Genomic DNA, 14,265 nt, shown 5'->3' with positions numbered 1-14,265 from the left:
GCGTAAAATTTCCTCTCCGAGGAAAATTTTACTCGATAGCCAGACCGGAATCAATCAGAAACGCTGAAAAAAGTTTCGAAATGGCCATCGAACAGACTTTTCCTCGGAGAGTACATTTTGGAACGTATTCTTTATTTTTAACGGCAGATTATTGCTCTCGCATATTTCACTCAATTAAATCATTTTATTATATATATTATATTATATTATATATATATATATAATAAAATGATATTATATATATATATATATATATATATATATATATATATCCATTATATATATCTCATTCTAGTATAATTAATAACATTTAATAGTCCTTTTTTTAAAAAAATAAAAAGGAATGTGTGTGCGGGTGAGCAGTTGTCCTTCAGACTTTCCAGTTCATATTATAATCTAACTACTAAATAATCTATAATCTTTCTCTTGAAATCTTACCCTTGATAATCTTTTCTCTGCAAACTCTTTCTTTCTTCTAATATTTGCTTCCCTTCTGCAATCTTATTCTCTTTTTGCCAAATGAATCACTCACTTTAATCTAACTTCTAAACTCAGAAATATGTAAGATGAGACTGAACACTGGACCAAGACGAGGATTCTTTTGTTACTGGTTGCTAGGCAACTGCACAGAGTTACGTATCGCACTTACTAATTATGGCGCCAAAAATACTCAACGCGCCATCTAGTTACATTGGCCCGCGAAAATTTAAATTTCTAATTTTATTATTTGTAAATATTTATTATCGTCTGTTGGTAATTTAACAAGACTGGTAATAATTACAGAGCGCTAATCTTACCTACCGTTTCCTTGTTGTATATATGATACAGATGGCGAGACGTGCCAGTGAATTCTTTTTAATTTCTCGTTATTCTAGCATTCTAGCTCATCGTTCTAGCGTTTATCTCGTAAATGACTGGATGATTGTATAAAGAAAGCGAATATCAGAAAATGACAGATAAAAGAGAGAAAGATAGAAAATGAGAACTCATTGAACATAGAAGGCGCACGTGTGCCTCATCACAAGACAATCAAACTCTCTGTATCTTTCTCTTGCTTATGTCACATATATATATATATATATATATATATATATATATGTATGAGACCCTCGTGTAGTGTAGAGAGGTTCTCTCGTACTGTCATCGATATTTATTTCTCGACCCGGCCGGAATAACGGAAATGTCAAACGTTAGAATGTCAGACGGAATCACATTTTGACATTCGGCGCGGCTAATAACGAAGATCAGGATGACTACTACGAAACACTTGAGTACCGGTACAAGAAAAATATTTATATTGCACAGATTATGCGTCGTATAGCGGAAAATTGATAAGGATATTTAAAAACACGTAATTCTTTCCTTCAGGATCCGTCCCTCCGCCCCCCGTACCTGGAAAAATACGCTTGTACAGTATGCGTTTTTGCCCGTACGTACAGAGGGTACAGCTCGTGCTGGATGCCAAACAAATTCCGTAAGAATACACATGATGCAAGTTTTTTTTAGATATATTATGTAATAAAATCTGTTTCTTTGTATAGAATATTTTTTAAGAAACAATTTAAACGATACATATAAATATATATGATATACAAGTGTATATTTTCTAAATTATATAATTTTTTATTACATATTTATTTTTGAGCATGCATGATATAATACAGTTTAATATATAAATTACTGTTTTTTTTAAAGTTTTTTTTTAAAGAAAATTTCCAAATTTTATCAAATAATTGTTAAACAATTCATAAATAATCTCATGTGTTTGCAAAAAATATGTATATACATATAATGTTTATATATATTGTTTTAGATATGATATTGTATATGTGAATCTAACACACAAGCCAGACTGGTTAATAGAAAAAAATCCATTGAATAAAGTTCCTTGCATCGAATTAGAAACAGGAGAAACATTATATGAGAGCCTAATTATTGCTGATTATCTGGATGATGCCTACCCTCAAAATAAATTATATCCAAGTAATCCTTTAGCAAAAGCTAAAGATAAATTATTAATTTATAGATTTAATGCAGTAATAACAACTATATATAAGGTAGTTTTCATATTGGGTTGAATGTACTCCTTATTTATAACTCAAGTGCATTTATGGATTTTGAGCTTATTACATTTGTTTTGTAGGTATTTTATCTAGGTCCAACATTAGAGCAAGATATGTTTAATGAGGCATTAAATGGTTTAGAACTTTTTGATCAGGAATTGGCAAAAAGAGGAACCCCTTTTTTTGGAGGGAGTAAGCCTGGTATGTTGGATTTTATGATATGGCCATGGTGCGAAAGAGCAGATGTGATAAGAATTATACGGGGAGAGCAATTTGTCATACCTAGAGAACGTTTCCTGCGGCTGGTAATATATTACATATAATATTATTATTATAATATAAGTATATGCTATAAAGTATAATTATAGTATAATTTTATAGTATAATTATAATATAATTTTTGAAATTGGGATTGTGACAAATATCTTATATGACATAGCTTGAATGGAGAAATGCAATGAAGGAAGATCCAGCAGTACATGGTAGCTTTCTGGATGTTGAAGCGCATGCCAAATACATACGTAGCCGAATAGCTGGGACACCTCAGTATGATTTAATAATTAATAGCTAAAGTAATATAATTTAATTACAAAGCCCATTCCATCTAACAATCTCTTAAATTCAAATGATATATTACTTTTTTATATATTGCTGATTTAATATAACAAATTGCATTCTAAAGCAAAGATATATAGAAATATGAATAAAATTGATGTTTGTGCACTATCTAAAACAAGCAGTAATTAGTAACATGAAAAAAGATATTTATTTTAAAAGATTGTTATATTAATTGAATGGAACATGGAAATAAAAATTTCTTTTACATGGAAAATTGCAAGTTCTCACAATATTTATTATTTATCTATGCAAATTGTTGCATATAAACTATATAATTCTGAGATATTTAATATCTAATATTTACAAAATCTAACATCAATTTGGTAAGTCATGAATCATAACTTGATAATCATATTTTGTATAAAATTTATAAAACAGATAATTTAATACTGTAATACTTCTTCCCTAATAATATAATCACTAAATATTCTCAAAAATCATTAAATACATTCCATAGAGAAGAAAACATACAAAAATCAAACATGCCGCTACCATAAAAGATTTTGAGTTTTCCTTTCTTAAATTCTGTAATTTCTTTTCATTTCTTCTAAGGACTTCTTTAACTTCTTCTAATTCATTTTCCAATCTTTCACGATTTTCCGTAGTAAGTAATTTTGTTTTTAGCTTTTTCTCAATTACTTCAACTCTGTATAAAGTATCTTTTAAACTCTCTTCCACGTGTTCCATCTACAAAAATTTAAACGATCAAACTAATCTCTCATAAATTCTTGTATAATATAAAAGTTATTAAATTATTAGTAAAAATCAAATTATTAGTACCTTAGTAATCACAGTATCGCTTCGCGTCATTATGTACAATTTACTATGCACACTTTCTTGCCTCTGTATATTTCTCCACAATATTACAAGATAAATAAATATAATAAAATTCTTGTGACACTTGCAAAATAAAATCTTTATTGACGAATGAAGTGTACGATACACGTGTTCCTACAGTCGAAGAATATAAAATAAAGAGAGAGTAAACTGACAAAGCTAATAAAAATTCCGAATAAAGTGCCCAATCGATAAGTTTGATATCTGCAATTTATAGATATATCATCAAAGAAAAATCTGAGAGGCCACGCCGCCGTTTTTCAAAAGACACTTTTTTTAACTCGTATGGTATCGTCAACTAGATCCATTTTAGAATCGCCGAAACTATGTATGGCCAGATTCATTTTTCGATGCAACGGTAAAACAGCCGGTTGGTTCATGTCCATACTAAATATACCGTACAAAATAATTGTGGATCAAAAATACGGAGAAATATTATGGATTTATTAATGCTTTATTAGTTTGCGCGTAATATTTAATCATTCTAGTATATATTACAACAATAATAAATTATAATTGAAGTATTTTTATGTATATAAACGTCAAAAAATTAATTAACGCTGTCAACAATTAAAACTTCCATAAAAAAACAATAAAACATAATTCAAACTAAAATAGGAAAATATAATTATTTAATATTTATATAAATTTTTTTATAATAGTTATTAATGTGCATTAATGCACATTATTATAATGCATCCAATGCATCCATTCAAATTCATAAATTAAAAAAATTAATTAAATAATATTATAAAAAAATTATATAATAATAAAAACTATATAAATTAAAAGCATAATTTAACAATGCTTAAAGTGCTTAATATTTATATTTTTTAAAAATAATAATAATAAAAATAAAAATAATTTATTGTAAATATCTTCTATACGTTATATTTAAAAACTTGAAAAAGAAACTTGGAAAAGAATTTTTATTGTCTTTTAAAGAGTTTTAATTGTCAACAGTGTTAATTTTTTTACAATTATATGATCGCCAGTTATATTATCAGCTGTTAGATTTTCGCAAAATATCATGAAATGTCAAAAAATTGCGATATCTTGTGCAATATTGTTTTTTTTAAGTATAAAATTTAAAAATTTTTTTCTCTTTTATAGAATTCCACTCAGAATTTTAATTCAAGGACTGGAAATGCAAAAATAATATTTTTTCGAGAGATTTATATATATATGTGTGCGGACGTGCGTGCGTGTGTGTGTTTGTGTGTGTAAAATTTTTAAAACAAAATATATTACATGTTATGATGCTTTATAATGTTATTGTAATATACTTTTTCAAATTTAAAAAAAAAATAAATTTAATTATTTTAATTCTATTTTAATAATCAAATTTAATTCCAAGTATTGAGTAAGTATGAATAAGTAGAAGTATGGATAAGTAGATTTTTTTTTATGTTTCCGGCTTTTTAATTAAATTTTGTGTAGCATGCCATGAAATATAAAAGAAATTCTTAATTTTTACTGCTAATTTTTATGCTCCATCCAATATTGCAAAAAATATTTCGATTTTTCGTATAATATTTTGAGAAAATATGACAGTATATTTATTACCGAGCGAATATGTTGACATGAAAGAATTAATTAATGCTGATAATAATTAAAACTTTAAAAAAAAAAGATTACAAAACTATAGGACTAAACTATAAGAAAATATAATTATAGGAGAATAGACTTCTGTTTCTCAGAAATAAATTTTTTGTATCAAGATATATTTAAAAGTTCCGAGAGAGATATGGCAATATTTTTGAGCTCTTTTTCTCTATTCTCTCGATTACTATCTCTTTTGTTTTTATAATATTTAAAAATATTTAAAAATATAATAAATATATAATAATTATAGTATCTCTCTTAGTCTGACTCTTTCCCTTCGACCTGTCCGGCATGGGTGACCCTACCGGTAACTATTAGCGTTTTCAAGTAAAGCAAGTTTGATCGCTTTAAGCGATTAAATCCAATTTGCCATAAATATATGTTTGACTAAAAATAGATTTCGAGAGAATTTGATTAATAAAAATTAATATATATATTATATACATTAATAATAATATAAATAATATAAAGTTCACGCTTCGTTTTTGACGCTATTTTGGCTTCAAAGCACAAGATTTTTTTGCCCTGATTAATCATCAAATACTTACTTAAAATATTTCATTAATTAATCTAATAATTCAAATACTTTTAATAACCAAGATGGAATATATGACGTTGTTAATCGATCTCTGAATGATCAAATTTGCTTCACTCAAAAACGTTATATGTTACCGCCGGCATAGCTCTTAGGTTCATTAGAGTGCTCAAACCTCCTCACCCGGCAAATGCCTTCGTTAAGGTGGAGATACTATCGAGGAGGAAAAATGTGTGAGGATAGGCTTTTTCCTCTTCCTCATTTCTCAGGATAGGTTTTATTTTGTTTTCATTTTTATTCTAATATAAACAAAACGATAAATATAATATACAAAATATAACCTACTCTGATTTTCCTTCAAATCACTCATAAATCTTTCGCCTTTTACGAAATATAATTTAAAATTTAATACAAAATAATTTATTATATAGAATCACACGAAAATGTCCAAAATATACGTATAATAAAAAAATTACTAGAAATTTTTAGAATAGACTAGGCTTTTTAGCAACAATTTATGATGCAATATTTGTTATTAATAATCGACATTTAATTATAAAACTTAATAAATTTTGTAATAACGTAAATAATCACGACCAAAAGAGTCATTAAGAAAATTATCGTTAATCGTTTTTTTACTGCAGAAAAAAAGAATTTGCATTATAAGCGCATTTTGCGCAGACTTTCAAAAAAAAAAAAAAGTATTCAAGAAGCGAAAAGATAGACAAAGTTTCGATGTAAATCAACGATTAAATTATAAAACAAATCGTGATTTAAAATTCGCGAGCAAACGACAAATAAATGAACCGACGAATTTCGTAATATTTAATTACGCGTAATATCTATAATAATCAAAATCTATAACACACGCACGCGCGCGCGATATAATTACTATCATTTTATGCTAAGATATTTCGACGAACATTTGAAATTCATTGCCCGATTTATTTCCCAATACGCGATTTTATACGAATGTCGCGATCAACAATATGATATATATTCTTCTCATGAACGACTATTTTAATAGAATAAAATGCGTCTTATAAGCCTTTAAATATTGTTATAAAAAATTGCTATGTTTTATAAAGAATAACAGACCCGACGATTTTAACAAGACTCTCCCTCCGCCGAGTGATACGCTGGTTAATATTCGACAAAGAGAAGAACGATCCTAAAAGTGGAGAACGACCAACATACGTCTTGTTTCTACATCAGTTTTTGCAAGATCAATTCGCAAAGAAAAGTTAAGTGATCCATTGAACGTTAGAGCCGCTGCAGAATGGAACGAATTCCGGATCTTCCGGACTGTCCCCGATAACAATGATTTTGATAATGAATCAATGACAGTTACCATTTATCTTCATTTCACGAGATTGAAAATTGCGCGAGAAAACATGTTCTTCCATTATTAAGAAATATATCTTTTTATTGAAAAATAAATGGATATAACAATTTTTTCTGAAAATGTGGTTACGAACGATTATATTTATGGATAATAAAATACATGCATCTTCATTATAGTTAGTGTTAAATGTGCGAGTATAAATAATTCTCGGGTACCAACTGTTCGAGACGAATCAAACCCGATAACAGCAAAATTATTAAATTATTTCAATTTAAATACTTTGCAAGATAAATCGATATAATTTCAAGTAAATAATTTTAAGCTATCTTTTTGTAGCGTTTAAATAAATAAATTCAATCTTTTTCTGATATCGGAGTACCCATTTGATTTGTCTCGAAGTTTTTAAATATCCGCACATTTTACGTTATATTCATATACATATATAATTTCGTATATAATATAATATTGAAAAGAATATAAAAATTTTTTTAAATAATGTTGATTTGCGCATGTATTCTATTATATATCTATATATATATATCAAATATTACATATAAGTATCTAAAAGTACTAATCGAGAACTAATGTCTTATAGTGGGATGTCCAATATCTGTAAGTAGTTCCTTAAAAGAAACCAAAATTGACATTACTTAATATTTAATTATAAAAATATATTCGTTCGTAACTATAATTTTTTATTAAAATCAACAAAAACTAAATTAAATTAAACTAATTAGAAATTATTAAAAAATATAAATTTATAGACAATAGCTATATCCATGTTTAATCTACTGTTAAATTTTATTTTCATATAAAAACAATAATAATAATAATAATAATGACAGAAGAACATTTTTAAAAGAGAAAAAATATTTTTTCTTCTAAAAAATATATATTGTTTAAATTAATTTCTTAATTCGACTTTAAAAAGCGTGTGGCGTTTGTCGTTGCGTTATTACCGAAACCATTATTTTCGGGAATCGTCAGGAAAATCTAGGATTAATTCCAGTCCTGCAACGAAAATCCCCAATTTTCAATAGAACACCAAACTAGACGTCGCGGATGGATCTTGCAAAACCAACAAGAAATAATTCTCCACAATAAAGATCGTTTCGACTATTTGCCGGTACGAACCAGACAACTTTATTAACGTTCACCTGACGAGAGGAACAGCAATCGCGTTCAAAAACAAAAAGAACGAGGAAAAAATATGATGTTCTCGCAGTGTAATTTATTAATTTATTTCACAAATATCTGATTGTGATACGGAATTTGTAAATACATCTCTAATTGAAAATAAATCATAAAATTTGTACTAATTTACTCGCGATTCTGCAATCGTTAAATTTCGCGAATGAGAAGCTAATGTTTAACCGATAATTTAACATCGAATCTTCATAATCTTATTCAATATTTTTATATTTGATATCAAAACATTGTGTTTGCAAAATTTATAAAATATATATATATATTTAAAATATATATATAATACATATAAAATTCCCCGATTTTATCAACGACTCTTTGGTATGAAAATACATGCGATTAAATTTATATGTGTGAGAATATTTTTGCAATACATATTTTAGAAACAAATATATATATGTTAATTTCTATATATTGTAATTATACGCGTCTTTTGGTAATTTTTCGTGTAATTTACAAAAAATAAATATTTTATATAATTTACATACAATTATAATTATACAATGAATTGATGATGCTATCACTATCAAATATATATATCCAATTTATACAAACATTTTATAATGTAAATAATTTGATATTGAAAACATTAACACACATTTGGGCTTATATATATTTATAAGTTGCACTATATTTTTATAACATTTTTAACATAAAATATATATTATAATACAACATATGATGATGTTTTTTAATGTTATTGTAATATTTATTTTTTTAATAATGTTTATTTTTTTAATGTTATAATGTGTCTATGTTTATTTTTAAAAAATTTTTTGGGAATAAATTTAAATTGGATATTATTATTATGTATTGTAATTTTTTTCTTAATGTCCTAACAGTTCCTATAGACCTAAACAATCCTACTTGCTGACTGAATCAGGAAAAATTTTAGATTTGAAAAAGTATCTCTGATCATGTACTTAACCGCGTGCCCTAACCGCGTGCCCTAACCGCGTGCCCTAAACGCGTGCCCTAACCGCGTTCCCTAACCACGCGCCCTATTCGCGTGTCCTAATCGCGTACCTATTTTGGTCAGTATATTGACCGTCTATTTTGCGTAGTCTTCATTCTTCAGGCCAGTTGGACCTACCTTTCGTTGCTCCTGGCCACTTTCTGGATCGATCTCTAATCGGAGATCAGAAAAGGAAATACACATTCCTTTTATCGCCGGCTATTTATTGTTGCCAGCAAATAAGTGCAAGATTTTTCTTGCTTATTAGAAGATAAACACCTTCTTTGCCGAGTAATTGTCATCGGCAGATAAGCGTGAATATTTCACGCTCGATGATGGATCGTGCGATTTTACGATCGTTCATTGGATGTTTATTTTAATATAACTTTATTTTAACTGAGACAAAGCCAAGTTATCAATCAAAATTTTGGTATAAAAAATTATGATAACTTATGATAAATATATAAATTTGATCAAAATTTGTATATTAATATATAATTTATTTAATAACATAATAATGCATATATATAATAATATATAATATTAATTTATATAATAAGATATAATAATATATAATTTATAATAAAATTAATTTACATATATAAAAAGATTAATTTACACAATATTTGTTACCATTATAGCTCATTTAATTGATTGATCATTTGGTCTCTGTTATATCAGTTAAAACAAAGTTTAAGAACAAAGTCTACAAACAAATTCTACAAGATGAATGAGCTGTAAAAAATTAGAATAAAATCGACACGCGTTATAAAAATAAATTACCATAACACGTATAAGTGAAAATTACTATCGAAAATTACTATCGTTCTTTATTCAGTAAATCAGATAAAATCTATGAATTGAAAAAAAAACGTTTTTCATAATCTTCCTTTTTTAATTTAAACTTTAAATTATCTTTGCAATAAATGCAATGCATAATAAAAAAATTTATTAAAAATTATTCAACTTAATATGTTTAAGCTCATCCATTTAAAAGTAACGGATTTTTACAATCTATAATCTATAATCTACATCTACAATCTCTATGAATCCGTTACTTTAAAATTAAATAAAAGTTCGTCACTCACCGGCACTGATGCGCAACAGCGGAGATTTGGTCTTGAGCTACGTTGTCTGCAACACACAAATATAAAATCCAAATTATAGCAACGCTTAAAATAATTAATATTTCAAGAAATTATTATTGTACCGAATTTTATATCCGATGCGTTTAATAATAAGAAGATATATAAATATGGAATAATTTTATAAATTCTAAAAAGAAAACTATTTTTTAAATAAAAACTTTTATAGTCTGAATCTCTCTTTTTAAACTATTTAAATAATGATCGAATCAAATTAATAAATGTACGGGATTTATAATAATAATTAATATACAAATAATAATATTCACCCTTGGGTTGCTCCGCCGATGCAGGATGCCTCTCCTAGGCCTCCTCCTCCTCTCAGGATGTTAAGGTCGCTACGTTGATCTGTAACATAAAAAGGAGGTGCAAATTGTAGTAATGCTCAAAATAATTAATATTTCCAAAAATTTATTATACGCATTGAATTTTATATTCGATGCATATAATAATAAGCAGATTAATAAAATAATTTTATAAATTTTGAAAAAACTACTAATAACTGTAATAATTTCATATAAAACTATAATCTAAAAGTAGAAACTTTTATAAGATTATAGATTTTATATAAAAATTTTTTCTAATTGTCTTTTGTTTAAAAATATATAAATAAAAAGTCAAATTACGTGATTAATTGCTTGATTTAAATTGTACACAATTAATAAATAATGAATATATAAATAACAAGTTACTTACCACAGGGCTGTTTCACCGATGCCCGATGCCTCTCCTAGGCCTCCTCCTCCTCCTCAGGTAGAGGACACTTCACACGCGCGATACTTTAAACGGCACACCCGCACTTTTATTAAAAAATACTTCCGCACTACATTCACACGCGCGATACTTTGAGCGACACTCCCGCACTTTCGAATTTCGGTACGATCGAACCCCGTTTCACTCGAGAATCATACTGCGAGTCGACAAGTCGGGAATTCACGATTACTCCGAGCTAGGGTTAAGCGAGCAAAGGAAGAAGACGAAATCGATTGATGGAATCGACGCTCAATTCTTGTCCGCGCTTGTTCTCACCGAGGGCCGACTTGAACTTTATTAGGAACGATCACAGAGAACCACCAAGTTTCTATCATACAGACTGAAACTTACGCTTATCATAAGGCTGAGAGACGGGTCGAGAATGAAGATACCCAAGTCCTAAGTGTCACAATTTAGATCACTTAGAAGATGAGAAATCAGCTTCTCTAGCGAGCGAAAATCGAACCTAATAAAACACAGCCAACTATCCTCAATGCGATACAGTACAGCTGATAGACGGTACAAGATGAGGGAACGACGATTCAAAAATCGATCGAATTCTAACCGATTCAGGCCGAACCGTTCGTCGAAGCAGAGCGTGCCCCCAACAGCCAATTCTCGAACCGAAGTTCTTGATTAACCGCGCGATCATCGCATCTATATTATGCACGATCATACGTTGCTACGCGGCCGGCATTCACCTCAGCCGCGATACTGAGGCGTTTTAACGTTGCGTCTCCATTAATATATTAAATTTATTAATACATAAATATTTATATAATATATATAACATTAATATTGTATTAACGTTACCTAATATTATATAAAATTAATTATATTAATAGGGTATTAATATATTACCGATAGCAACGCTGAGAGATATCCCAGTTAGTCGGCAACGAAGTACGATCCTCGAATCGTGAAAACGGGATAGAAGTCCGACGCGAAGACGCGACGACGCGAAAACGCGGTTATGCGGTTACGCGACACTCTCGTTGCTCGTACGCTCCGATGACAAGCAACAAGGCAACGCACTAAGTCCTCCACAGATGTGCGTGCCACATATGAGTCATTGTACGACTCGTGGCAATGCAGTATGGACACGCGACGACGCGAAAACCGTCCGCGGCACGTTGACAGAACCGACGCCGCGATAAGCCGTCCGCGGCACGATGACAGCACTAACGATACGACGAGCCGTCCGCGGCACGATGACAGCGACGACGGCGTTGGGTGCTTGGTTTCCCCTTCTCAGTAACCTCAGGAGGCCCTTAAGGCCCTTAAGGTACCATCCGGGTACTATGCCCTCCCACCACGCCAAGGTTACACCCTAGGAGGGTATTATACGTATATAATTTTGTAATATGATATATCATATTAGAAAATTATATACGTATAACGTGAGATTATATTTGAGAATAAGAAATGTAGATAAAAATCCACATTTAGGAAAAGAATTTAAGAATATGCGCAGCGCTTCGTACCACTACGTTACTCTTTGAGTGTCGCCGTATGAATAATAAGACCATATATGTAAACGTAAATAATAGAGTCGCGACGGCCGAACACTATGTTATTGAAAAGTTGTTGCCGAAATATTTTACGTATTATCATATTATATGTATGTATACGCAAAGTATTAAAGTATAAAATATATATGAAATTATAATTATATATTAATTGAATGATTGATGTATCACGGAGCCTTTCGTTAAATACTCAATTTTACGATTTGATTGTTTAATTGCGCGATAATCTTAATCCGAATCATGCCATCGAAGGATAAAGCATCGAACGAAATATATTTAATTTTAAATATTTTTAAGAAATAATTATTGCTTATAAGGATCGCAACAAAACAATAATTTATAATTGATTCCGATCTTGATTAAATGTGTATATACATCACTCGAAATACGCGCTAAAACACTTATCATAGCGATATAATTATGTTTAATTATAATATTAAATTATAATTATTATTTAAGATAGGCAAAAGATAACTAATTATTAATCTTATTAAATTATGTCGATACTTGTCGCGATCGCGTTTAGGATATTAAAAATTAATATCATTATAAAATTATATAAGTATAACGTGAGATTATATTTCAGAATAAGAAATGTAGATAAAAATCATTAAAAAAATTTTGTTATAATAATTTTCAACTTCTATCGTTGATTTTGAATAAATAAATTGCGTGAAATATTTACTTTGATATGTGTTGCTAAAAAAATAATTATTGTCTGTTAATTCGAAATAAATTATAAGACATACATTATAAAATTGTACAATATAAATGTCGTACATGAAATGATAAATGCATCAGAAATTAATTATTAGTCATTCAATTGATTGTTACTCATTGTCACTACATATGTGCGAGATTATATTTAAATATAAAAAATGTAAATGAGAATCATTAAAAAAATTTTCAACTTCTGTTGATTTAATTTTGAATGAATAAATTGCGTAAAATATTTAGTTTGGTAAATAGCTACCGCTTTATGCTGATACGTTTACAAATTTTTAATTATGAAGTTAATTTTATTTATTTGGATTGTTTGCTAATTGTTCATAATGATTGCAAGAGACCACATGGAGTGTCTCAATCAGCCTAATCAAAATCATGTACTAACCGATTTGTCATCGTCAACGATAATTTAAATTGGAAAACACACATTATCCAAGAAATGAAAAAAGAACGTGTAATGTGTATATTTTAAAAATAATATAAATGAGGTAAATAAAAGAGAATAAATAATAAATTACTCACTGTATATTGTTGCTCCTTATATCGCTCGATATTTTTTAGCTCCTTTTTTTCTTCTCTTCTTTGCTATTTAATAATAACACTCACAGTCACTCGCAAAAACATAATTAATTATGGTTAATCGTACATACAACGATCGCAGAATACTTTTAGCGGCACTTCCGATCGCGGACCAATCACACGTAACACACACTTTATTATATCGTAAAAGAGAACAAGAAAATTAATTATTTTTGTCATATTAAATTATTTCCCAATATTTGTCGCGATCACGTTTAGAAAAAGAATTTTAGTATCTTGCGCTCTACTACTTTACTGTTCGAGGGTCGTTGTGCGAATGATAAGCCATAAGTAATACGTTTAGCAATAACGCGTCAATGTTTACATCACCAAGGCCGCATACCGTTTTATTGATATTTCGTAGCCAAA

The 14,265-nt window shown here is 28.7% G+C and overlaps 2 protein-coding genes across 3 annotated transcripts; one reads left to right on the top strand and one right to left on the bottom strand.

Annotated features, from left to right (window-relative positions):
* Nucleotides 1-893: 893 nt before the first annotated feature.
* LOC126852022 (pyrimidodiazepine synthase-like) lies at nucleotides 894-2,895 on the top strand. Of its 2 annotated transcripts, XM_050596487.1 has the most exons (5): nucleotides 894-1,277; nucleotides 1,369-1,474; nucleotides 1,814-2,057; nucleotides 2,144-2,368; nucleotides 2,503-2,895. In XM_050596487.1, exons 1-5 carry the CDS (start codon nucleotides 1,250-1,252, stop codon nucleotides 2,632-2,634), a joined length of 735 nt encoding a protein of 244 aa, XP_050452444.1. In that variant the 5' UTR covers nucleotides 894-1,249; the 3' UTR covers nucleotides 2,635-2,895. The 2 variants fall into 2 exon arrangements, with proteins under 2 accessions (XP_050452444.1, XP_050452445.1); XM_050596488.1 differs by lacking the exon at nucleotides 894-1,277 and having other exon boundaries at nucleotides 1,375-1,491.
* On the bottom strand, nucleotides 2,896-3,687 carry LOC126852058 (uncharacterized). Its single transcript, XM_050596540.1, has 2 exons — nucleotides 3,462-3,687; nucleotides 2,896-3,368 (listed from the first exon to the last, which is right to left on the bottom strand). Exons 1-2 carry the CDS (start codon nucleotides 3,489-3,491, stop codon nucleotides 3,102-3,104), a joined length of 297 nt encoding a protein of 98 aa, XP_050452497.1. The 5' UTR covers nucleotides 3,492-3,687; the 3' UTR covers nucleotides 2,896-3,101.
* Between the last annotated feature and the right edge of the window lie 10,578 nt (nucleotides 3,688-14,265).

The sequence above is a fragment of the Cataglyphis hispanica genome, chromosome 9 (genome assembly GCF_021464435.1).
Source record: "Cataglyphis hispanica isolate Lineage 1 chromosome 9, ULB_Chis1_1.0, whole genome shotgun sequence".
In the NCBI taxonomy this organism is placed as follows: domain Eukaryota; kingdom Metazoa; phylum Arthropoda; class Insecta; order Hymenoptera; family Formicidae; genus Cataglyphis; species Cataglyphis hispanica.
The sequence above is the reverse complement of the archived record's forward strand: the minus strand, read 5'-3'. Positions and strand labels throughout refer to the sequence as shown.